The 27,121-nt window shown below is 45.9% G+C and overlaps 1 protein-coding gene across 4 annotated transcripts in view; it reads right to left on the reverse strand.

Moving 5' to 3' along the window:
- The window catches only part of PPP2R2B (protein phosphatase 2 regulatory subunit Bbeta), a 239,885-nt gene that overhangs the window by 20,040 nt on the left and 192,724 nt on the right, over positions 1 to 27,121 (reverse strand). For all 4 annotated transcript variants that reach the window (XM_039836462.1, XM_039836460.1, XM_039836461.1 and 1 more), the window contains one exon: positions 22,467 to 22,631. In XM_039836462.1, the coding sequence (XP_039692396.1) occupies positions 22,467 to 22,631 (165 nt within the window). The remainder of the gene's footprint in view (positions 1 to 22,466; positions 22,632 to 27,121) is intronic.

The following is a 27,121-nucleotide window of genomic DNA, read 5'->3' on the forward strand; positions in this document are numbered from 1 at the left end:
TTTTTTTGGATATGTCTCCTTGGGCAAGGAAAACATATAAGAAAAATATATATAAGAAACATATAAGAAAAACATATAAGAAACATATAAGAAAAACAAGGAAGAAAAATAAACAAATGGGATTACATAAGACTAAAAAGTTTTTGCACAGCAAAAAAAACCATCAACAAAATGAAAAGACAACCTACTGAATGGGAGAAGATATCTGCCAATGATACATCTGATAAGGGATTGATATCTAAATTATATCAGTAACTCATATAATTTAATGCCCCCCCCAAAATATCTAATTAAAAAGTAGGCAGAAGACCTGAATAGATATTCCTCCAAAGAGGACATACAGATGGCCAACAGACAAATGAAATGATGTTCAACATGGCTAATCATTAGGGAAATGCAAATTAGAACCACAGCGAGATATTACTTTATAGCCATCACAATGCCTATCATTAGTAAATAAACAAACAAGTGTCGGGGAGGATATGGAGAAAAGAAAACCCGTATGCACTGTTGGTGGGATTTCAAGTTGGTGCAGCCACTGTGGAAAACAGTATGGAGGTTCCTCAAAAAATGAAAAGTAGAACTTACGACCTAGCAATCCCACATCTGGTATTTAGCTGAAGAAGACAAAAACACTAATTTGAAAAGATGTATGCACCCCCTATGTTCATTACAGCATTATTTACAATAGCCAAGCTATGGAAGCAACCTAAGCGTCCATCGATAGATGAATAGATAAAGAAGTTGAATATATACATAATGGATTATTACTCGACCATAAAAAAGAAAGATCTTGGCATTTGTGACGTAGATGGACCTAGAAGGTATTATGCTTAGTGAAATAAGTTAGAGAAAGACAAATACTGTATGACTTCACTCATATGTGGAATCTAAAAAAATAAATGAACGAAATAGAAACAAACTCATAGATTCAGAGAACAAATTGATGATTGCCAGATGGGAGGGAGGTTAGAGGGATGGGTAAAAAGGAGGAAGGGATTAAGCAGAAATTGCCAGTTATAAAAATAGTCACAGGGATGTAAAGTACAGCATAGGGAAGTAGTCAATAATATTGTAATAACTATGTATGATGTCACATGGGTACTAGAGTAATGGGAGTGATCACTTTGTAAGTTATATAAATGTCTAATCGTTATGTTGTACACCAGAAACTAATATAATATTGTATGTCAACTGTAATTGAAAAATTAAAAAAATGCATAGTTTAATAAAATATCTAATTACTAAAATAAATGTAACAACCTCATTCTTTGCTGGAGTTGTGTAAAAACGGGTGGTGGTTCAGATCTGACCAGCAGAGCATAGTTTGCTGACCTTTGATGATGATGTCTAGGGGGAGGAGGGTGTTTCCTATGCCAGACAGGAAAATCAGCGTGAGTAAATGCCTGAGGTGATAAATTCGCTTTTAGGGGACAGTGGGACCCTAGGACCGGTGACACAGAGAGATCATTGTTCAGTAAACTGCGCGTTGCTTTCCTCAAGCGTGTCTCTCAGGTTGGCACAGGAGACATTAATGGACTCTAGACATATTCAGAGTAGAACCCGTGTTCTGCCACTTGCAGGCTGGATTTTTGGTACCTAAGATTCAGTTTCATTATCTTTAAAATGCAGATATCAATTCCATTTTGCATGGTTATCAGAATCAAATGAGATAAAAACAGACTAGACACCTAGCACAGTGCCTGGCATACCGTGAGAAGTCAACTAATACTAGTGAACCGAGTACCTGACAGATGTGAGGCACTTTGATATGTGCTGGGACTACGCAAGTGAGCGAGAGAGACAAGGTCCCCCGTGCTTGTTGGCACTTCCTTCAGCAAAGAGCGCACACTTACTTATCAGGACTGGGAGCTTTATTTTTCCTCAAGGAAGAAAAGTTTCTCATTTCCTCTGTGGTAAGTGGAATAAGGTCCCTCCAAAAATGCCCACACGCTAATAATCCCCAGAACCTGTGAATGTTACATGGCAAAGCGGAATTAATGTTGCTAATTACCTGACCTTAAAATGAGAGATGATGCTGGATTATCTGGATGTGCCCAATGTAATGACAAGGGTCTTTATAAGTAAAAGGAGGCAGGAGAGTCAGTGTCAGAGTGATGTAATATGAGAAAGACTTGGTGGCCATTGCTGGCTTTGAAGATGGAGGAAAGGGGCCAGAAGCCAAGGCGTGTGGTGGACTCTATGATCCAGAGTCTCTGGAAAGGATCAAAGACACCCCAAAGACACCTTGATTTCACCCCAGTGAGACACGTTTTGGACTTCTGACCTCCAGAACTGTAGGATAATTTTGTATCGTTTTAAGTCATTAAGTTTACTATGTCTGTGGTATGTGTAAGAGCAGCAATAGAAAATTAATATTCTTCTTTTCCCATACTGTCAACAGAGGGAGGGGACACAGTTTCTCTACACCACGCCCCACCTCTCCTGTCTTTGGGAAGCTGTTCTTATTTCTCTGGGCTCCAGTTGGAGGGCCCGCTCCCTTTCAGCAGCTGCTGCTCCACAGCTGGCCGGGAGGCAGGCCAGAACGGGCTGCTTCTGGGGATGAGCTGTGACAGGTTCACTGCTTCCAAGGGAGCTGGCGAACCACACAGATCTGCCTCCCTCTCCTAACACTTCTGCTGCCACCACTGCTGCTGCTGCTGTACCCACGGGCTGACACAGAGAAACCAGAACACAGCAGAAGCCAAGACAGAGCAAGCCAAGTGGCTCAGAGACCATCAGGATTTAGCGGGAGAACCTGAGACTATATGTGATCCTGCTGAGTGCTGGATAACTCTTCCCGAAGCAACGTGACTTCCCTGCTCAGACGTCTGCAGTGGCTCTCCGCTGCCAATAACCGACAGTCCCAGCCGTTGGACTGGCAGTCAGGGCCCTTCGTATCAGGTTCTAGACCTGCACTCCAATGCCACTGTCCGCTCCTGACCTGCTCAGATTCTCCACTGTGGTCTGAGTGGCCTACTCATCTTTTATACCAGAGTCAGAGAACTCCTGCTTCCAGGGGCTAGGCAGGTAGTGAAAGAGATGAAGCATGCATGAGTACAGGGAGTGGTAGGGACTGTGGCAAACTAGAGTGACAGCAGTTCCTACTCATACTCAGCTCCAGCTGACTGCTGCCACACAGAAATGAGGGTCCAGCAGAGCCAGATTGTCTCATTTGTAAAGTAAATTCTTCTGAGGAACTCTGATGTTTCAGTGCTAGCATTTTTTTTTTTTTTTTTTTTTTTTTTTTAGTGCATGGTCAAATGGAAGTTACCTGTAAGCCAAGCGGGCTGTAGTTTGTGATCTCTGGTTTACATGCTATAATAATGATGGCTGATGTTTATGGAGCACTGAGCAGGTGCTAGGACTTGGTCATGCTCAGGCCCCTCCTATTTTAGCCCAGGCTACTATTACAGACCACCACAGGCTGGGTGGCTTGTAAACCAGAGATGTCTCACAGTTCTAGAGGCTGAGAGTCTGCGAGTAGGGTGCCAGCATCGTCAGGTTCTGGCGATGGCCCTCTTTGGGGTTGCAGATGGCCATTTTCTTGTTGTACCCATATGGTGGAGAGGATGAGAGAGCTCTCGGGCGTCTTTTTTATAAGGACACTAATGTCATTCATGAGCGGATTACCCCGTCTTCATCACTTTCCAAAGCCCTCACCTCCTAATGCCATCACATTGGGGGTTAGGGTTTCAAAATGTGAATTTTGGGGGCTACAAACATTTAGTTTAGAATACCGCCTATCTCTGCTCCTTTGTTTCTCTGACTCCTATTCAACCATCAGAGCTCACTGCCTGGAAGCCTTCTTTGACCACCTCAGCCCACTGCAACCTTTTCTTCCTCTTACTGGTTCATGACATCGATTGTATGTTCAGAATTCACAAGGAGCTAAGCAATGCAAGTTCAGAGAATGGGCCCCACAGAAAGGCGGCTCTAGTGATAGCAGCAGCATGCGTTCCCTGCCAGGCACTGCGCCCGTAAGATGATCCCCATCCCCCAGCTGAGGAAACGCAGGCTTGGAGAGATGGGGACCTGAAGGACCGTGCGCTCCCTGAGTGAGGACAGCACCTTAAGGACTAGCTCTGGGGTCAGACCTTAGGAAGGAGCTTCAGCTGCCATCTGTAATCACAGATTGAGAAGAGAGAGCCGGTGTTTGGCTGAGGGTTTACCTGTCAACCTAAAGGCTGAGTTTGGGCTAACATCCACGGACAAGTTTAGTAATTGGGGGCTGGTTTGTCCTTCCTTTCTGAGCAATAATCATTTATTAGCCAAGTGGGGCCGGTGCCTTTTTGAGAAATGTCATTCTGGAAAGATATTGATTGAAGGAGGTCTCTGAGCATGTTCTCTCCGGTGGGCAGCAGTACGGGGAGGCGGCTCCAGTCCAGACAAGATGACGAGTTGGCAGTGGTGTCTCGACGGGAGCCTAATGAAGAAATCTAGTAGCAGCGAGGCCCAGCTTTACAAATACTCATATTTTGTCTTTCACTCCATTATATTCCTCTTCATATAAGGTGGGTAAGTGGCACAGGTATGCATGAGGCTTTATGCCTCCTACGTGGAATTACGTTCCTATAGCCAGGAGGCTCCAGGAACATGAGGGCAGCGTCCCCAGGGTGCTGAGCCCACTCCATACATCACAGGTGAGAGGTTTCTTGTCTCCCGGCTCCCTCCTTCTTTCTCTTTGTCTTTCTCCCTCTGTCTGTCTCCACCAGGAAGCTTTGTGCAGCTGCTCTGAGAAGCTCGACTCCCCGGGGAGCCTCTGCCCAGGTGGAAGAGACTGAGTGTGTGGCCATTATTGGGGTGATTGCTGGGAAGCTGGTTGTCATGGCACCGCAGAGGCCAGGCCACGCTCCCAAGATGTCCCGGTTTTCTAGGCTGTATAATAATCACGGCAGTGAGAGGGATCAACATGGAAGGGGAGACAGGACAGCTCCCTGCTGCCAGCGGGCTCCTTGCAGGGCAAGGTGAGGGGTTCATGGCAGAGTAGGAGGGTCCGTTGTGGCATGGCTGAGCCCCGCTTGGAGAGGGACCCTGGTGAGGACTGCTCACTGCTCTGTTGTCTTCTCATGGCTCCGGTGCTATTCCTCCGTGTTCCCAGCGCTGGCTTTCTACCGGAAAACATTGTCCCTAACCCAGTGATAGACCTGTGCTTTGACGTTCCGTGGAATTCACAAAGGCAGAGCAGTAACAGCTTTCGTGCTGGCGTAGATGGAGTAATAGTCTCCCATCTGTCTGGCACTGTGCTAGACTCTTTGTGTCATATTCTGTTCCATCCGCACAACGTGCTTGTTCCAGATGAAGAAATGAGGCTCCGACAGTCATCTGCCCTGGTCGCAGGCCAGGAAGAGGCACGGCTAGGATGTAATCCAGCTCCAGCTCTATGGCCCACGACCAACTCCATTCTGTATCGTTTCTTCTCTGGTCCCATGATTACAAAGGTGACCCTTTCCAGCTGACACCGACAGATATAGGGAGCCCTGCAACTCTGAGGGCGTGGTCCCGGTAAAATGGATTGAACCGGTCCAAGGATTAAACCTCCGATTTGGGCTTCATAACTGTGTGCTGTCACCGATCACAGAGAATTAGGCAGAGCGGAGCTAACACAATGCATCAGGGGTAACGTGGAGAACAGCCAGTAAATTCACTGACCCCTTATTACCCTCTAGGCCCTCCCACTGGCTCCAGACATGCCACCACCACAAGGCCCTCCTTCCCCTCCAACTGCCTCTGGGATCTTGAAGCCTCTTGTTGGGATGCAAAGCGAGGACACGTTTTGCAATCATTGGAGAAAATAAAGGCTTTATCTTTCAGCAACACTTCTGCTTAATGACTTGGTCACGGGGAGGAAGGAACAGTCTGTAAGAGATCTCCCCATCTCCACTGTGGTCATAAAGTGTACTTTAGGCGTGCCCTCGGTAGGTGCTCGGGGACCACAGGGACCATGGTGTGTTGACCTCCTGAAAGCCAGACTCCACCAGCAAAATGCCTGTCGCTGTTCTCTGCTATCTCCCCGCTCAAGCCGAGGGGGCGAAGATGGGAAGTGTTTGTAGGCGTCATCTATCAACAACGTCAGCCACGGGCTTTATACTTGGGTTTGAATCCAGGCTCCACCTTCGACTCCGTCTCTGACTGTGTGTAAATTACTTGCTTTTTTTGAGCCTCCATTTTCTCATCTATAAGCCTGAGCTTGTGGATTCATGTGAAAAAGATAAAATATTCACAAATACTCTGTGCTTACTGTGGGCCGGGCATTATCTTGTAGAATCCTCACCACAATGCAATAATGAAGCTTCCACGTAGAGGGAGACACGAGGCTGAGAGAGGTTATGTGCAACAAGCGAAGTCCAAGTTTTCCACCCTGGGTCTGTCTGACCTCAGAACCAAGACTATTGACCGCTGTAGTATACTTCCTCTCCATCCTCATTAAAGCCAAGTTTCCACCCACAAGAATCTCACAAATACCTATAAGCTGGCCTTTATGGTTTACCTTCTTGGACCTCAAAGGAGCTGGGAACTTCATGTCTGAAAGCCTCTAGATGGCTTTCAAAAATTGCTGGCAGTTGTTCATTAAGATTTGACATTGCCAAAAAAGTCAAACCCTTCCCCTCCTTCCAGACTCTGCTCGACTCCTGCTTCCCTGTCACCTCTCCCCTTCCCACTCGCCCCTGACATCCTTTCTGGACAGTCGAGTTAGAAACCATCGCTTCCTTCTCTGAACTTCTGGAGCAGAGTTCTCAAGTTCTGGTCAGGGCACAGAAGTCATGGAGCAGACCACCACCAAATATTACGATTATCATCCTTAAAGTAGGTTATTACAGATAACTCGGTATTAAATAATAAATTATTCTATATGAAAGTCTGATAGATCATAAATGTTTCAGGATAACTTCTAGGAGAAAAGTTTAAAAATATTTGATTTTCCTGGGAATTTGGAAAAGCTAATCCCCCAATGCCTTCATTCATTTACACACTTGCTTTAAAATTATAGCGCTAGTGTATTGTGAGACACATATTACATTATATCTAACGTTAGAGCATTTATAAGCATGTCTCATCAATTCATTCGTTCACTCATTCATTCAGTATGATTTAGCCCCCTTGATAGGTCAGGCACTGTTCCAGGAATGATCCTACTACTTAATAACCTCCCCAGGGGCTAGCAACCCCATGTTGTGTCAATACAAATTTGCAGGTTTGTGGCCCTACAATGACGTGAATACAGAAGATTCTCGGGAAACAGGGACTAAAAAATGCTACACATGAGAACTTTGGGGAACACCTAGAGATGAGATGACATTTGGCATCACAGTTCATTTCCACAGTCTAACTCAATATTCAACATAAACATCATTTAGTCAGCATTTTCTCTTTGATATTGGGAATCTAAATTTCACGATCAATTTAAAATGAACTTTATACCAGAAAGAGTCCATAATTTCATATCCTATTGTCCCATTATGATGAGAACACCGAGGAAGTAACTGCATCTTATAAATCTGTGTTTCGCACAATCGCTTGTTCACATTTATTGACCGATTCCTTGCTTTCTTTGATCTCACCATTTTCCTAAGCTTGATGATACCATTTTCTCATATGTAACTCTTCAATGACAATTCCACTGCATTATAGTGATTTTTCAAATGACATCGAAATTTCAGGATGAACTAATCGGACCAGGATCAAGAATGCCTGTCCACGAGATAAATCCTATTTCAATCCTTATGTTCAGGTTAAAGACATAAGAGAAGATAAAAGCAAGTATCATTATAAGCTTCACAGGGGTGTGCATTCTCCTGTCCTCTGCTGCCTCTGGGCTGCGCCTGATGACAATGAGAGGCCAGCAGGTGCTTTGAGTAATTCAGCAGATAAAGGGATCTGCACTGATGGGGCTGGAAGCTGCTGGAGTGGACAGCAGATCTCACGACTCGGTTATTGGTGCTGCCTACTGAGCTGTCAAAGTGGAATTATATGAACTGCACAGGGGGCTCGATTAGCCAATATACGTAAACATGGGTCAATTACACACACGGGAGAGTCCCTTTCCCTTCTCTGTCCTCTAATGCTGTACTGAAGGTGGCTGTATTCATTATATGAAGTAAGAAATAAACCCATGATAAACCCATGATCTTTGCTGGTATATTAGACTCCTCTTTTCTGGGCCTTGATTTCCTCAAGCTGTGAAAAAGAAGGAATACTCAGAATTCAGGATTTTGCGAAGATCCATTAAACAGCAAACTAAACAGCAAAAGATATCGATTTAATCATTTTATGCTTAAAAGTCCACAGAATTTGTGAGCTTTCTCTCCAAACTGTCCCTCTCCTAGTCCTTGCCAACCCCTTCAATGCCCTTCCCCTAGGCATGTGCTCTGGCCAAAAAGCTTGGCGTCTTCCTTCCACGTACAGTTTTTAAACAAGTCTTGTTCACCTAACACTCAAAGCATAGCCCAAATCAGTCTAATCTAAGTTTAAGCCGCTAGCATCTCTTGCCTGGAACATTTTGACAGCTTTCTAACTCTTCCATCAGAGTTCGCTCTTTCCCTGTGATGTTTCATTCTTTACATAGGCAGAGCGATATATTTATAAGGAAAATCATGCTACTCCTTGACATAAAGCCCTCCTAGATCTTCCTTTCCTAAGTACATCGAAAGCCAGATTCCTTACCTTGGCCTCCAGGGCTACCTCACTGCCTAACTTCCAAGTCCTTTGCATAGAATAATGTGGGAAGGAAGCTCTACAGTTATGCAAGGTGATCGCCTGAGATTGGGGTCCGGGAGACCTGGCTGCCAGCATACTCCTCATATTTCCCCTCAGCTGTTCCTTCTCATGACGTTGCCGGCAACCAAACTGGCCTTCCTTCTGCCCCTGGACCTGCCAAGCATAGTCTGGGTTCAAAGCCCCTGCATTTGCTGCTGCTGCTGCTTCAGAAAAGCTCTTCGCAAATCTCTCATTGCCTTATTTGCCTTTGTGTTTGTGGTCTGTCTTCATCTCCTTGGATAGAATGCCCTGAGGGCAGGAGGTACCAGCGCCAGCAACAGCGCCTGGCACATAATAGTGACAATAAACATTTGTTAAATAAGTGAATAGTAGGTTGATTAGCATCATTTCAGGCTTCTCTTCCCTTTACTTTGCCTACAAATGCCAGTGCATTCCCAAAACCACTCTTTAAAGTGAGCCTTTTAATAAATAAATATATAAAAATGTATATAATATATATATAAATAAACATATAAAGACGTATAAATAGAATTGCCATGCAATAGATTTATCAGATTGCATGACTGTAGCTATTCTGTATGCATTTATTTAGCACCCTCGCTAGCTAAGTGCCGAAGGGAAAAATAGCCTTAGCCATAATGGAAGAACCATTTGGGGGAGAGACAGAAACAGAAACAAATCATTTCCACCTATGGAATCAGGTGCTCTGAGGGAGGGCACTTAGTCCTATTCAGCGACACATGGAGTGCGGTGGGCAGAAGAGTGACTCCTCAAGGATGCCCGAGTCCCAATCCCTAGAACCCTTGAATGTTACCGTTCATGGCAAAGAGGAATTAAGACTGTACATGGAATTAAGGTTGCTAATCAGCTGACCTGAAAATAAGGAGATTAGTCTGGATTACCCGGGTGGGCCCAATATAATCATGAAGGTCCTTAAAAATGGAAGAAGGGGGCAGAAGAGGAGAGTCCGAGTGATGTAGTGTGAGGACTCGTCCCACTGTTGTTGGCCTTCAGATGGAGGAAGGGGCCCTAAGCCAAGGGATGTGGGCCGCCTCCAGAAGGTGGAAAAGGCAGAGAAACAGATTCTCCCCTAGAGTCTCCAGAAGGAATGCCTTGGTTTTAGCAGGTGAGACCCACGTCAGACTTCTGACCTATAGGAAGAACTGTAAGATGATAAGTTTATGTTGTTTCTAGTCACTAAGTTTGTGGAAATTTGTAACAGCAGCCATAGAAATATAATACAAAAAATAAGTGAACTTTCTGATATCGCCTCTGGAGGGAAGGGACAGGCTTTCGTGAGGGTCTCTCTAGGCGCTGGGAGAGCAATGTCCTTCTCTGGAGAAAATCCCTCCCAGGTATTCCCTTGATTGGGGTTCTCTTGAACCTCAAATTCGAGATGCTCATCCAGTGCCTGTGACTGCTTTGCCAGTGATGGCTTGTCATGGACAATGATGACAGGCAAGTTGGCCCTGAAACATCCCAAGCCCAGAACGGCCAGAGCCACCTATAACCTCATGGCCAACATTTCCTGTTCTGTGTGTCTCTGGGGGCTGCAGTCGTGTGCCTAAGACGTTTCAGCCTCTATGGTCTTCTCACGAAAGACCCCTAGTCGGGGACAGGGCAGGGCCTGGGAAGGCGTCAACTGCTAATGAATGGTACTCGTCTCCAAAATTAATAAGCTTTCCAGTTCTTAGGAACATCACAGTCAGTTGGAGTCTCCAGGATGACTAATTGACAGAACTGGCTAAATTAATCAAAAATGGAAATGAGGATGAAGGGGAACAGGATCTTGTTTTTACTGTAGCTTAGGACTTGCCTGCTCTGCTGTTAATTGCTACTAAGCTTGAATGGGGTAGACACGTGATTGGGGAGGGGGTGGTTCAGTGAATTCTGGTCCTTGTAACGCATCTCTGTTTGGCTTTTCTCCAGCAGGGGGTGTGTGTGTGGGGTGTCTGTGTGTGTTTGTAATCCTGTCATCAGCCAAAAGCATTTTCATGAAGGGCCTTGTTTTTCTTAACCTAACCAAGTGCCTCTGAAATAAACACTATAAACACTATTAATTATGCCCCCGATCAAGACTGAACCCCGTCTGGAAGCCGTGTCAAACTTCCGAGGTTTTAAGATTCACTGCAGCTGCCATCTCAGCTGACGCCTTTGGACACATTCCATTAGAGGTCTGGGTGAATGAGCCGCAGGTTTATTAAAGGATCTAGTGGCCTGTGGAACCAAAATTCGGCAGTTAAGTTTATAGATGAGGGTGACGAACGAGACAGTGGAGTTCATGTCTGTCTGAGGACAGAATTAGTTCTGCCGTTGAAGAGACTGTAGGGCCAGGGGTTCCAGCTGATGGGGGTTGTGTAAAATAGAGCCTCGTGAAATTATCCTTCTGGATCTTAGAAAAAGATCATGCTCTCTTTTCAGTTGCCAAAGACCAAGAAGAATGAGAAGAATGAATTCTTCTTTTGGAAGCAGACAGACTTGGGTTCAAATCTTGGCTGATGCCCTGGGATCTGGGGCAAGTTTCTTCACCTCTCTGTGACTCATCTGTAAATTAGTTACTAATCCTAATCTTTATGGGTTGCCATGAGACTTAAATGAAATACAGAAGGGCTCGAAAATAATATCCACACCCAACCATTATACACACCTTTGGAAGAAAATGGAACTTCTGCTTTGGATGGTTAGGCTGGGCATCTAAACTTGGCCCCATTCACATCGGAATTCAGGCTGTTTTCCAGTGACCACACTATTTACTGAAACATCTAAGACTTTAAGGCCTAAAGAGCTGGTACCTTTCCTCCACAGCATAAACACGTCAGATTATCTTCACACCAGGCCCATGACAGGCAGATTTAAGTGCACTGCAGGGAAATGCTGTCTAGCCTGGACAGCCTGCCTTGGTTTCATCTGAAGTAGAGAATTTCTGGGGCCAAGTCTCAAGCTGTAGACTTGTCAGTGCTTCTGGAATAGAATAATTGTAGGCAGCAGACTTGCTGGTAGAGTCCGTGCAAGGGGCTGGGTGCTGTACAGCTGCCCATCACGGCTGCCGAGAGGAGGCCCAGATCCTCACACTGATCTTCCAGTCTCTCCCTGGATGGCTTCATCTCCTGAAAGCCCCCAGCACAAGCCACTCCCTTTTAACAGGATGTGACCTCTAGGGCAGGCAAGGAGTGAGGCAGGTCTCACCAGGCCATGGTGGAGGAACTCTCTGACACTGAGCATGGTGTTCACATATGTGATTGAATTCATCCAGCAAATATGCAGTGTGAAACTACTACTATGTGCCAGGCAGGGTGCTAATTGCTTTTACTTTAAGGAACAGATTAATGGCTGAAGATTTCCATGAGACCAAATCCCACAATCACATCTCTGCTCTTATCTTTCTTGACATCTCAGAAGCATTTGACATAATGGATCCGAATATCTTTCTAAATGGCTCCGCTCTCTTGGCTTATATGACTACCGCTCTCCTGCCCCTACCCCTTGCTTTCCCTCCTATCTCGCTGGCAGCTCACTCTCAGTCCCCTGTAGAGGTTGCCTCCTCTTCCCCCACCCCGCTGGTAAATGCTGGCGTGCTCTTGGCCTCACCGTGGACTCCACCTGCACCCTCTTCCCTAAGCCACTTTACCCCGTTCCAGGGCTTTAAATACCACCCCATGCTCAGGACTCCTAAATTCCTACCTCCAGCCCAGACTTTTCCCCTGAATCCTAGACTCGGATATCCAATTGTTACCAGATTTCTCTCACTGGGTGTATCACAGGCATCTCAATCTGGACGCATCCGAAAGAGAACCCTCAGCCTTTTCACGCCAAACCTGTTCCCTCTCGGTCTTCTCATTTCAGTCTGTGTTACTACTGCACCCTCAGTCACTCAAGACCAAAACTGAGAGGAAAAAAAAAAATTTTTTTTTAGACGAGGCAACCCTTGTTGATCTCACAGATTGCAAGGACCTTGCCGGCTTACAATCCCTTATTTTTTTTTTTACACCTACAGCACCTGGTCTTCCTAAGTGGTCTCCCATCCAAGTACTAACCAAGCCCGACCCTGCTTAGCTTAGGAGTTATCTTAGATTCCTCCTTTTCGATCACCTCTCCACTTCCAGCCTCTTGGAAAGTCCTCTTGGCCCTACCTCCTCATTAGATTCTGCATCCATTTATCACCCCTCCACTGCCCCCGACCAAGTCAGAGTCATTCTCATTTCTTCTCCACACTATGGCAAAAGCCTCCTGATTGGTCTCTCTGCTTCCGGGCTTGCCACCCCTCCCCACCTTTTTTTGGATAACTCGTTTAAGACCATAAGCAGATTATTCATTTCTCTGCTTAGAACAACCCACGGGCTTCCATCTCACTTAGAATGGAATCCTGGCACTCTGCCTCAGTCTCCAGGGCTCTGCGTGGCCTGGCTCCAGCCCACCTTCTCAGCCTCATGCTCACACTGTTTCTCAGCCCACCAGCCTCCCTGTGCTGATCTTTTTCCTATTCTTTGAACACATGGGTTGCTCCCCTGCCAGGGCCTTCATACGACATGTTACCTCTGGCTCCTTTTGACAATTCAGGTCTCAATTCAAAAGCTTTCCCTCGCCACCCTGTGAAAAAGCTCCATCCCATCACTCCTTAACCCTGTTTATTCTTATAGCTTTTCTCTCTCGTTCATTTGCACACTTGCATGTCTTCTCTCCTGCCTCTCTGCTAGAATGTAGGAAGCTCCTTGAAGGCAGGAGCGAGTCCATGTTTAATAAATCTTAAATAAGTGATTTTTGGGCATCCTGGTTAAGCGACGCAGGCCTGGATCAAACCCCAGCTCTGTCACTTCTTCGGTGGCCATGAGAGTATCATTTCCCCTCTTAAGCTATTTTCCTCATCTGTAAAAAGTGACTAATAATAGTATGTACCTCCTAGGGTTGTCAGGAGGATTGAATTAGCTCACATCTTAGCTTGCTTTCTGGATAGAGTAAAATGTCATAAAAATGAGCTGTGATTATGGCTGTTGACGTGACTGCATCTACGACTATTGCTGCTCTCCTCCCGTTCCTGCTCTTAAAAGAGATGCAGGGAAGGGAAGCGAGACAGCATCATCATCCCAAGCCTAACAGCATGGACCTCATGCTGTGGGCCAGGCCCTGTGCTAAGGCTTCACTGTATTATCGCATTTAAACCCCAAAAGCAGCCTCTAAGAGAAGTGCTGCCACTAGTCATATTTTATAGGTGAGGAAATCGAGGCACCGAGAAGTTAAGTAACCTGTTCGAGATCGCCCAGTGAGGCCATGGACGTGGACTGATGGTGGACACCCTTTGATTTTCCTTCCCTAGCTTGGCCCCGTCTGACGTCACTCACTATTGTCGGTTTAGTGTGACAGAGGGAAGAAACAAAGCAAAAACGTTTTGGGCTGTGCTTGCAGGGAAGGCTACACGCTGAATGTCTGCGTACCCCCTGAATCCGTGTGTTGAAACCTACTCCCCAGTGTGATGGTATTTGGAGGCGGGGGCTTTGGGAGGTGATTGGGTCATTTGGGGGAGCCCTCAGGAATGAAATTAGTGCCCTTATAAAAGAGACCTCAGGGAGTCCCCCAGACCCCTCCGCCATGTGAGGGCACAGCAAGAGGACAGCTCTCTATGAACCAGGTCATGGGTCCTCACCAGGCACAGAATCTGCTGGCACCTTGATCTTAGCCTTCCCAGCCTCCAACACTGTGAGAAATAAGTGTCTGTTGTTCAAGCTGCTCAGCCTGTGGTAGTTGATTATAGCAGCCCAAATGGACTCAGACAGAGGCGTCAGGCTGGGCTCCACACCGCCTCATCTGTCCAGGTCCCTAAGATATGTGCTGTCAGGGGTGTGCCTGTGGAGAGAAGGACATAGTTCCACCCCGGAGCTAAGGCAGCCAGTGGGGCTCTCCTGCTTTCCACCAACTCTCTCCCGGTTATAGAAGTAAAACTGCAGCCTCGGCGGGAACCTGGAACGTAGGAAGGCTGCCCTCAGTTCGCTGCCCTGACATAGTCCCTGCCAGTAGCTCTCCAAACACTCATCTTCGCGTTGCTGCATTCATGGTGGGTTTGTAACTTTGCGTCCTGTCTTAACACTTATTACAAGCATTTCCCCATTTGCGCCATCTTTGACTGTGTCCACAGGTCACCAGCACGTTCACTCTCTAGGGTCCCTCCCAGCACCCCTTGCCCTGTGCCGACTCCCCTGAGCATTTCACCCGCTGCTGCTATGCTGTTAAAACAAACTCTACTTACTCGGGACGCTCTCCCCTCAAGAGCAGCTTTTGAGTAGGGTACAGGCTCCTCGGCACCTTATAACCTCTAAAGTCAATTAATGTCCCTGTTGTTCAGAGAAAAATTGTGTTTCCTCAACACAGGAAAGTATCCAGGCGTCATCACCATAAAACACAGACAAGCATAGGTGGTTGTAGAGACTTCGGTGTGCATGTTTTATCTCCTCAGGACTTAGGGTCCCCACTGCCTTCAAAGAGGGACAAGAGCACCGTGCTCACGATGGATCAGGGGCTGTGTCTAGTGCCCTGCACCCGCGATTACTTTTCACCCCTGCCACCCAGAGGAAAACGTCAGCATGGCACCTTGCCCAGGCTGCTTGTGGTGGGTGCGCCTGGGTCCACACCTGGGACCTCTAAAGCCTGTGCTCTTGATTTTTAAAAAATTTTCATGTCTTCTATTACGGGCTAAACTGTGTCCCTCCTACCTCCCAAATTCACACGTTGAAGTCCTAAGCCCCAGTATCTCAGAATGTGAGTGTATTTGGAGAAAGAACCTTTAAAGGGGTAATTAGGTGAAAACGGGTGGGCCCTAATCCAATATGACGGGTATCCTTGTAAGAAGGGGAGTTTTGTGTGCAGAGGGAGGATGATGTGAAGACGCAGGGAGAGGGTGGGCGTTAGCAAGCCAAGGAGAGAGGCCTAAAGCAGATCCTGTCCGCACGGCCCTCGGAAGGAACCGACCCTGCTAACACCTTGATCTTAGACTAGCGGCCTCTAGAAACGTGAGACAAGAAGGTTTTGTTGGTTACGCCACCCAGTCTGTGGTACTTGGTTATACATCACCTTTTATCTGCTGTTACCCATCTACCAGCAATGATCAGTGGAACCCTGCTCCATGCTGGGCACTCCTAAGTACTGGTAGTTGCTAAATATTGGTATTTCAGGGGTTAGTATAAGATAAATAAGGTCCCTTCCCTCGTGAAGATTGCATTCTAGTCAGGGAGACATGGGAAGAAAAGCAAACATCTATAGGTGAGCGCTATGAAAGAAAGGAAGAAACAGATAAAGAGAGAGTGTGGGTAGGGTGAACAGAGGAGTCTTCTCTGACGAGGTGACATTTTCCCAGAGACTTGAAAAATGAGAACAGTCCAGACAAGTCGGGGGCATGGTGGGAGGGCATTTGAGGCAGGTAAAAGCCTGTGCAAAGGCCCTGGGGCAGGAAAGGGCTGGGTGTGTTGGGGGGATAGGAAGCAGGCCAGTACGGCCAGACTATGCAGAGCTGAGGTTGGAGAGGGGTAGGAACCAGAGTCACGTAGGGCATTGGAAAAGAGTTTCGATTTAACTTCTCTTTCATTTCCTAGGTTGCCATTCATCACACGGGGCCAGTGTCTTCACTCAACTCTCAATACTTATGCGCTGAAAGGGAAATGCGTGATTCAGACCAGCCAGTTGTTGCTGCCATCAGCACCCTATTGTTTCAGGCATAAGAATCTCAAACTGCAAACTCAACCCTGTCACTACCGCCAGAAGCGATAGGAAAAAAAAAAAATAGAGAGAGATGAGGGAGAGAATCATCCCTTCCACCCCCTGCTGAGTATGCAGAGTGAGGGACATATGGAAATTAATATATGCAGCTCTGATAACACGAATCTCCTCGGCATTTTGATTAAACGCCGACGGTTATTAAATACCCTCCTTCTCAGAGCTCATCTCCGAGAGCCAATGTTGCTTTTCATTTTGAACGCTGATGAACTGTCTCAATTCCGTTTGCACACCTCGGCTGAACCGAGGTGGTCGACGGAAGGCTGGCGTTTGAGGAGGATGGAGAAAATCAATATGAAATGTCAGGCGAGAGGTCAGATTGAACTTGTTTTCCTGGCTGGCAGGAGCCCGGGGCCGCTGCTGCAGCAGCTGAACAAAGGGAGATGTGCACCGAAGAAGGTCGGCACTTTGGACGAGTCAGGAAAATGAATTTCATTCACTTCTTAATTAGATTAGGAGGCTGCCGGCTGGCAATTCAGAGCACTGCTGGTGTCAGGATGGGGCGTGGGGAGGCAGGGCTGCGGCAGAGGCTTGTAGGCTGCTAGCGAGCGCCCGGGTCTACCTAGGGACTGTCCCCTGGGATTTGCTACTCTAGGGCTGTGTGGGACCCAGGCTGGAGGCAAGAGCAGCCTCTGGGGGCCCTGGGTGTATGGCTTGGGAGGCCTCCTGCTTCTGTGGGCCCGAGGACCCTACCCTGTTCTCTTTCCAGGTAACTTCTCGGTCTTTAGGTCACAGTCAGTGGTCACTGCCTTGGGTTGTAAAGTCCTTGCCACATCCCCTCATAGCACCACATGCCTCTATTTCATACTAATTTTTATAGTTGCAATATCATATCTGTGATTCTAGGATTAATGCATCTTTCCTCCTTAAACAGTGTGATGGTTAATTGTATGCGTCAGCTTGACTGTGCCATGGCATGTCGAAATATTTGGTCAAATATTATTCTGGGTGTTTCTGTGTGTTTTTGGATAAATTTAACATTTAAATTGATAGACTGAGTAGAGCAGATTGCTCTCCTTAGTGTGGGTGGGCCTCATCCAATCAGTTGAAGGCCTGACTAGCACAAAAAGGCTGACCTTCCCCCAGATAAGACGGAATACCTCTGCCTCCTTTGAGTTGGAATATCAATGTTTTTCCTGTCTTCGCACTCAGTCTAAAACATTGGTTCGTGAACCTGCTGACCTTTGGACTAGAACTATATCATCAGCTTACTGGGGCTTCAGCCCTTGGACTCAGATTGAAATGATACCATTAGCCCTCCTGGGTCTCCTGCAGTCCTACTGCACATATTGGAACTTGTTGGCCTTCATAATTGCATGAGCCAAATATTTATAATACATCTCTCTCATATACACCACGTATATGGATATGGGATATTGGTTTTGTTTCTCCAGCGAACTCTCACTCATACAGACAGTGAGCACTAAAAGGGAGAAAACCAGGTCTGGTTTTTCTCACCATAATGGCCCCAGAGTCTGGTACAGTACCTGACATCTATAGTATGTGCATGACGAATAGCAATTAGTAAGTAATTGGGCTTCATATATCTGGAAAAAGGGTTGGAGTTTCAAGAACCTTATAGCTGAGGCAGAGCATAGGAGGGGATTCAGGAGGAATAACTGTGATGACTGCTGTTGCTATTTATTGACTCCCGTGTGCCCGGCAGAGTGCTAGGCACTCACCACATGCTGGCACTTCCTTCTCATGAACAACCAGCCCCAGGAGGCTGTCTTTATTATTTCTACTTTCAAATGAGGAACTTGGGGCTCAGAAGGATTAACTAACTTGTCCGAGGTCACACGGCCACGGAGCGTCAGATTTCTGATTCCAAAGCTTGTACTCTAAGCCATTCTAGTTCTGGAAAGTTCTAAGGCCTATTCTTTTTTCCATCTTGAGTTGAGGGTTCATCAATCCTCTTCTTCAGCTTATTCCAGAACTCATGTGGGTCTGCCTAACCCCAAAGCCCAGGCTGGTGTGTGCCACACTGGCTGTGAGTACGCTGGGGCTTCTCATGCCATCTCTGGCATCCACTTTTGAGTTGGTGGCCCTTCAAGCTCGGTTCTACCTTCACCCACCAGCGAGATCCTGCCTCCTTAGACACTTCATGTCGACTCGCACACGGCATGTTCCAAACTGAATGCCAACCCTTCTCTCGCCTCCAGGATGGCTTCTTATTAGTCTCCATTTTCACATGCTGTTTATGTCAACCTTCAGGCAGAAATTTATTTATTGAATAAATATTTATTGAACACCTACTTATGTATCAGGCCTTGGGAATCCTGTCGGCAACAAAGATTCAGTTCTTGTCTTCAGAGGGTCTACAGGCCAGAGGGGAAGGACACTGAGCAACTAATATCTATGTGCGATAAATGCCAATCTCCAGTACCACTTATATCGCCATGGTCATCTTAAAAGAAAATGTTCTTTTCTTCTTTCCCTTCCTTTTGATGTCCATAGTTACCATACTTATCTAGTTATACGTTTCCATTGCACTGAGATTAAAGCAAAACCTTCGAATTCTCCTATGTTTCTTCCTATGACCATTGTGTTAATATTCCAGAAAACAGGAATCATATAACTTCTGTTCTCCAGCCAAATGATCTCAAATTGCTGTCTATATACTAGGAACTGGGGCCCATGGATGTATCCTTGGAGGTCAGGGAGGAGGAGACTGTGGGGTATATGAGGTAGAACAGGAAGCCAGAGGATAAATGCTGCATCTTTTGGGAACCTGAATCTTGCTTGGAATTTTGGGATGGGTAGAAATGTGATTTTTAAACTGAACTGAAAGTACACATTTCATGGGAACGAAATAAAAAATTCATGTGGAATTTCAAGATGAAAATATAAGACGTCAGAGAAAATCTCATGTGGTCAGTACTTTCCCCAGAGTCTTTGGCCTCTGCTGGGCACAGGCTGACTGGCCAGGCCTCCCAGAGCACCTCACAGAGGCTGGATTGCCTCTCTGGATGTCCTTATTCCATAGCGGCAAGACTTGTGTCTGGCCTCGGGAGTGCTGTGCTTGGTGGAAACGTTTAAGAAGGACTGGCTCCCATGAAAGCCAGCCTCTGGGTATAGAGTAGGTGGTCAATGAATGAATGAGTAGAGAAATGAATGAATGAACACATGAAGGCATAAACTTCTGACTTTGATGTTCGAGGACCAACCTGACAGGAACCATCACCCCCATTTGACCTCACTTCCTCAATATTCTCCTTTCACTGAAGCCCGACAGTTCTTACTAAGACTCTTCAAAGGTCTCGTGTAACTTCCTAACTTCAGTCTACTCTGTGCGCGCTGCGAGACACATTCTCTCTCTGTTTCCCACCAAATCCTACTTGTGCCTCAACACTACTACTCAGCGTCTGTCTTCCCTGTGAGGTCTATCCCAAGAGTCCCACCCTCCCCTCAACATCCCGGCCCCTAATTGTCTCTACGACTCATTTGGGTATTAATACCCATGCTGCCTGATACATTGTTCCTGAAAATGTGTCCTGAGTACATCTTAGGTCGTTTGCCAAATTTTAAAGTCCTGAGCATAGGAGATGTCTTACCTTTCCACTGCACCCGTTTATAGTTCTTCACAGTAGTAGACATATCACAGATACATGAAAACCGCGCTGAAGAACTGACAATGAGTTTGAATCCAGACCTGTGCTTCTCGACTGGGAGCAATGTGCCCCCAGCGGACATTTCACAATGCCTGGAGACACTTTTGGTTGTCACGTTTGCCTTTGCTACTGGCATCTAGTGGGTAGAGGTCGGGGATGCTGCTAAACACCCTACAAGGACAGCCTCCTCTCCCAAAGAGCTGTGTGCCCCAAATTTTACAGTGCTACTGTTAAGATCCTGTGTACATTATAGTATCTGCCTGAACTTGTTTTCCTGTCTGTTCTTCCAGTCAGAATCCAACTTCTGTCCTTCTGCCTTCGGTCTAAGCAACTTCTCTAAAAACTAAATTCTAATCGTATTATTCTGCTGGCTGCTTTAGTGGCTGTTCACTGACTTTCAGAAAAAATTCAAGTTCTTTTTCCTGGCCATTATGACTGGGATCTTCATTCCTCCTGAGCTTCAACCCTCTTCCTTCTCCAAGTCATTCCCTACATGTAAGCCATATCGGTCACCCTGCAGTTCCAAAAACACTGTGACCTTTCGTGTCTCAGTACCTTTGCACGTGCTGATCATTCTGCCTCGAACACTTTCCTCTGTGTTGGCTTATAAGTAAGTACTGCTCAAAGATCAATACCAGCATGCACATCAGCAAATGTTTACTAAGCACCTCTCATGGGCTAGGCACGGTTTTAGGTGCTGGGGAAAGAACAGTGAACAAAACAGATGGTTTGGATCCATGCTCTCCAATAGAACTGTCTGCAAGGGAGGAAATGGCTTAACTTCCATCTGCATTGCCCCATATGGGGGCTACTAGCCAATGTGGCTAGTGAGCGCTTGAAGTGTAGATAATCTGAATTGAAATCTGCTGTAAGTGTAAAATACACATCAGACTTTGAAGACTTAGCATAAAAAAGTAAAACATCTCATTAACGATTCTTAATAGCTATTGAAGGCTCCTGACAGACCTACGATGCTGACGTTATTATTTCACCTATTTTACATACGAGAAAACTGAGGCTCAGAAAGATTAAGGAAAGTTGGACAGAGCCAGACGGGTTATCAGGAGTGAAAACCTGGCTTTGACCTAGGTCTGTATGACTCTAAAATCCAATCAGCACAATCGACACAGCATGACACTGTACCTAGCAGCTGCCCCATGCAATACTGCTCATAGCAAACGAGCAACCAAAAATGATCAGAGTGACCCAGATATGTATCCCTTTCCGAGCCATACACCTACACGAAGAGTTGTCATACCGCTCCTGTCACATAGGAACTGAAACTGAAAACTGGGTCCGTGGAGACAAGGTCTTCATTTCTGGCTCTCCACTGCAAACTGCAGTGGCCAAAGGCACTTCAGGAGACTGTGCTGGCCGGACAAACCCAGCTCTAGTCGCTCCTGAACAGCTTGGCAGCTGCATATGATGGGATCTGCCACCGGATATGGATGACCGCTGCCTTCCGGGTACCTCTGCCCTGGGGAGCCGTTTCTTTTCTAGAAAGCCGTCCTGCTGGCACCAGGCCTAGTCTGTCTCCTACAGCACTCACAGTCAGTGCCAGCTGACGCTTGCTTCACCTGTTGACATTGGCCTTAACCCCGGTCTCCAATCACTCAGTCCCCATTGGTTTGGAGTTGTTTAGTTCCTTTCACACCCTGCAGGCTCCACCGTGACCTGAGGGCCGTGAGTCTGGCTGCCCTTTGACCCCTCCTCCTGGTGCCCACTAGAACCACTGGGACTTCTAGAGTGCCGGTTCCCAAAGCTGCAATCTCACCCAGAAGCCGCAGACCCCTTCTCCCAGCAAATTAAGATATAATTGACATATAACATTGTCTTACCTTAGTCACCGTCTCCAGCTGCCATTCTTGATTCCTTGTGTATTCTCAGCCTCCCGCATAGCCCAGCAGGTCCCGTTAGCTCTATTGCCCAGATCTGTCCAGAACCGCCCATCCCTCTCCATTTCCATGCCACCACCATTGTCCAGGCCACACTCATCTCCTGCCTGGATGTCACGACAATCCCTAACTGGTTTTCCCGTCTACTCCTCAGGTACCTTCTCCCCACAGCGGGGAGAGTGATCTTAAAACATAATTTGGATCACGTCACAATGTTATGTGACGGGGCTCATGTCTTATTCATTTCTATATTCCACAGCCTGAAGCAAATGTTTGTGGAATTGAATGTGAGGTTTCATCTCGACTGCAATGCCCAAAGTGGAGCCGACTCCCGAGTCAGGCCAACACTTGTAGTTTCTTTACTCCCACTGTTTCTAATGTGTGGAAGAAGATCAAAACCCTCCAGGCTCTTCCCGTCTCCCCTTGCATGTCAGGGGCCAGTGGCCCAGCCACCCACATCAGTTCTGGGCCGCTCGCTACTCACATTTGGTGTGTCTGTCACACAGGGCCGATGCCCTCATGTCACACAGCCGGATTGTCCCTTTGCTGCTGCTGTACACGAAGGTGTTGCAGTGATGGGGGTGGAACTCAGCTGCCGTGATCACCTCCGTGAGCTCCTCCATGTTGGCCGGCTTAATGTCGACAATATCTGGCACAGACGAGTCAAGGAGCGGACCGGGAGAAGGGGAGCAGAAACTTGGGGGTGACTGGTTAATGGCACTGTCTTACTTTAGTATAACATGTGCGCTTTTGTCGTACATGGTGAAGCCTCATAATATCTCTGTGAGCAAACAGGTATGTGTTATTGGTCGCAGGCAGACGAGGCCTAGAGTTGCAGTGGTCAGAAGAAGTATTAGAATGCAGGTCTCCTTGGCACCTTCTCAGTAGTTCATGTTCCATGACATGTGGACGTCCCCATTCACCATCAAATCACCTGCTCATGCAATTGTGTTAAACTGCGACACGTTGCAAAGACTTTCATTTCTCATTTTACAGCAGTGGTTAATAAACTAGTCCCATGTCAAATAAATAATTCGACTCATTTGAATTTTTACCCAGACTCCTGTGCTGATAAATGGTACCTATGGTAGACTGTAAATCCTCTTTCATGAAATGTCTGAGACCTTCTTCAATAGTATATTATTGATGATGATGATGATGATGATGATGATGATGATGATGATAGCTGCTACCATTTATTGGGCACTTACTATAGGTCAATCACAGTGCAAAGCACATTAGGTATTTTATCTCATTTAGCCCTTTCCTTATCCCCATTTTTCAGGGGTGCAAACAGAGGCTCAGAGTAAGTAAAGTAACTTGCCCCAAGTCACATGGCTAAAGAGTGGCAGCACTAGAATTTTATCCCAGGCATAAAATTTGTGCTCTTTCATAATTATGCAAAATTTCTCTTATCAAAGACATGTAGGAGCTCATCTCCATAAGTTGTGAGTTGCTTTAGAGCTTGTGTGGGAGTTTATGCAGCTGAAAGAAGCCATCTAATTGTATGGCAAGACAGTTTTAGCCTCCTATGGAATATTTACTTTTCTCAGTATTTTCCTTTTTGATCAAGAATTATTATAGCTCTATTTTTATTTTTATTTTTTAAAATTTATTTAAATTAGTTTCAAGTATATAGTACATTGGTTAGACATCTTATATAGTTCACAAAATAATCCCCCCAATTGCTCCCTCCCTCCCCTGGCCCTCCACTAAGCCATCATATTAATGCTAACTGCATTCCCTATGCTGTGCTCCCCATCCCCGTGACCATCTATTGACTTCTAATTTGTACTTCTTTAACCCTTCGCCCCATTCTCCCAGCCCCCACACCCCCGTCCGTCACCAAACTGTCCACTATATTTGTGAGCCTGTTTTTGATTTGTTCTTTTTGTTCTTTAGATTCTGCAAATAAGCGAAATCATATGGTATTTATCTTTGCCTATAGCTCTATTTTTAAAGACCACATCCTGGTATACTGAAATGAAACATTTGGTCTTTCGTTTATAAAGGTGACAAAAACAAACACCTTGAATGTGGTATCTGTTATGTATGAGGGGGTGGGTTTGGGCTGATCCCTTTGTACCCCAACTGAGAGCTCAGAGGACCTGGGTGCAGGCTGGGAGGCACCTAGGCTGGGGCAGAGGTGCTGTCTCAGGACCCAGCAACTTCCTGCAAGAGAACAGGCCTCATGACGTGGATGCCATTACTTGGGAAAGCTGACCAAACTGATTCCCACTTTCCTAGACTTCACCACTTTTGTGATTTTTTGCCCTATCTGTATATCATCAGGTAGTATTTTTATACTTAACTTTTTTTTCTTCAGATAAACTTAAATTGACTCACTTTTTCTTAGCCTTATCAACGCAGTAATCTATTATTCACAAAATCATCAGTATAATGAGCTAGTTTAATTTTTAATAATAGACATGAAAATAAATGTATAACAATTAAAATCAAAATGTTGTGTGTGTGCCAGGAGTCTATATACCCTGTTTTGGAAAACACTGCGCTGACCCTATAAGCTGCAACTTGATACAGAATGTCCTATTAGACTGGGATAGATGAAGTCTTCTCTGCTCTTCATGAAGTTAGTAGCATAGTCCCTTCCTTGGAGTTTAGATGAGGTGCAAGTAAATGCACTGGTATTTTTTGTTACATCAACACTAACGACGCGTTTATCTATTATCAAACATCACCTATGCTCTTGCTACAACTATTTCAGCATGCGGTTTGTTGTAATAGGGGCTGTGTATTTGGCTGTGTCACTTCCCCCTTCAATTATCTCTTCCAAATTTTGTTGGGTTCTTTCTAAAATTAGCTTCAGACTGAACTAACATTATATGTTACTACAATTTCCCCCACCGAACCCAGATGCAGATATAACTTGGGTCTCTGGAGGATGTGGGTCCCCTGGATTCACAAAATACTACCTTTCAACTTAACTACTGCCAGAATTATAAATATTATTGCAGTGAGCACCTGGGGAGCGAGAGCCGGTGCCCTTCAGAAGGCCCCAAGCTGCAGCTCTGGTATTCTCCCCAGCCCTCTGACCCATACCCTGGGCTAGTGGCCATGACATGGGGTGGAGTAAGCAGAGGTCAGTGTTCAGCTATTGTCAGATTTCATCACCCTCCAGAAAGAGCTTCTGTACCCTTCTGTGCCAGTGAGCAAGTTTCTCTTTTCCCAAAATAAAAAAAGAAAATCTGGTGTCAGCTTTTTCAACCTCTACCAGTATAGCTCTAAAAACAAGAGTAACTGGAAAGGATCTTTGCTGTGTGGGAGGAGGAGATGTCACATCTACGGTTATTATTTTCTCACCTAAAAATAAAGCCCAAATGTCAGAATGTGTAAAAATGAAGTGCTTAAACATATCTGTGAAACCAGCAACATCCACTACCGAGAACACCATCATGGGGAGGTGGCTCCTGAGTCTGCTTAGGGCTGCTGCCTCTGGATCCATCCTCCCTCCCATCCATTCTGGACCTCTATGTCTGCCCATCATCCCTCATCCTCAAGCATCTCTTTTGACTAGAGTGCTTGTTTGAGTCTGACTCTCTGGGGCTTAGTGGGTAAAAGCGTGATCCCGCTCTTCTTTTTAATAACCGTGATGATAAAGACAACGAGAAGGAGAATAATGTTTATCGAGTGCCACGTGCTGTCTAATTTGACCTTTATCTCAGCCTTATGAGGTCAGTATTAACTGGCTCATTATCCAGCAGAGGAAATGGTGACTGAGGTTAATTACTTAAGGTCATATGACCAGTAGGGGGCAGAGCTGGGGTCTGAACTCAAGTCTGTCCAACTCCAGAGCCTGGGTTCTTGACCACATGTCACTTTCCTCCCCCAAGGAATGGCCCTCACAGAGCCGGCCCTTCTGAGCGTGGTGATTCCGGCTTTCCTGAAGAATCCCCTGGCTAATCTGAGAGGAAGCTCTGTCTCTTCTACTTTGGGCCTGTGCTCTCTTCATTCGCTGTCCACTTTGGGGACATTTTTCCGAACCACGATTGGGACACAGCATCTCACCTAAGATTTTTATGTCCTATTATATGATACACATATTTTTTGAAACTGAAGTTGGGGCAGAAACATGATAAGGGATTTCTTGAATCATTATCTGATGGAGAATTGGCTGAGTTTTAGAAACTTTTGGGAGGAGTCTAGTTGCTAAAAATTCGATGGCATATGGGGATGACAGGAGAGCATATTTCACATTTAGATATTTCATATCTGCATCATCTAGAAGCCCAGGCCCTTTGCCTTGCACTGTTGTAAAGGGAGACACACACAGCTTCGGTCCATGTGGTTTTGCCCTTCATGTTGGGAAGGAAGGAGAAACGAGATGAGTACTGTGTGGCTCCCTGTATCATCTTGAAAATGGAATGATGTATTTTGACAGTCAATTTTCTCTTCCCTATCCTTTAGAGCTCTCTATCCAAATTATTTCCCTGTTGTCCCAAAGAACTAAATGGCAAAAGCAAAACACAGCATTGGATTCACAGATAATATACAAGGCGGACAGCCAACAGATTGCTATTAAATTAACCCTGGGGCTTGACAGATCTGTTCTTTTTGACCCCAACTGCTTATGGCATTCTTTATTAGTGCTGAGCTCAGGCAAATTACCTCTGCTAACAAAAGGGGCTAGTCTGTCTCTCTGCTAGGACTCTAGAGAAAGCTCTGAGGACAGAAGGGGGCACAGCCAGTTTGGCAGCTGAGATCCACGCTTGGAAGGCAGAAGGCTGGAAGGTGAGAGCACTGCTGTGCCAGGCAGTGGCCTAAGGCATCATTTAAAATAATAATTGAAGACACTGGGAGGTCACCTCTTAAGGGATCGGCTTCAAACAAATAAGAAGCCAGAGCCATAAATTATATCAGCAGTGGGGTGAGGGAATGGAGAGGGTTACGGCAGGATGCTAAGGGGTAGCATGGGAGCCATGCAAAAGTCATTTCATTAATCCCAAATTTGGAAAAAGCTTTCTATAAAAAGTCTACATTTGCAATGCAACATTATAAAAGATTGCCATATATATGTGTGTGTGTGTGTGTGTGTATATATATACATACACGCGCGTATATACACATAGATACATAAATGATCTATCTCATTAAATTGTTCATGCAATTAAATTAAATTGT

This window comes from Pteropus medius, unplaced genomic scaffold, assembly GCF_902729225.1.
Source record: "Pteropus medius unplaced genomic scaffold, Ma_sr-lr_union100, whole genome shotgun sequence".
Classification (NCBI taxonomy): Eukaryota; Metazoa; Chordata; class Mammalia; order Chiroptera; family Pteropodidae; genus Pteropus; species Pteropus medius.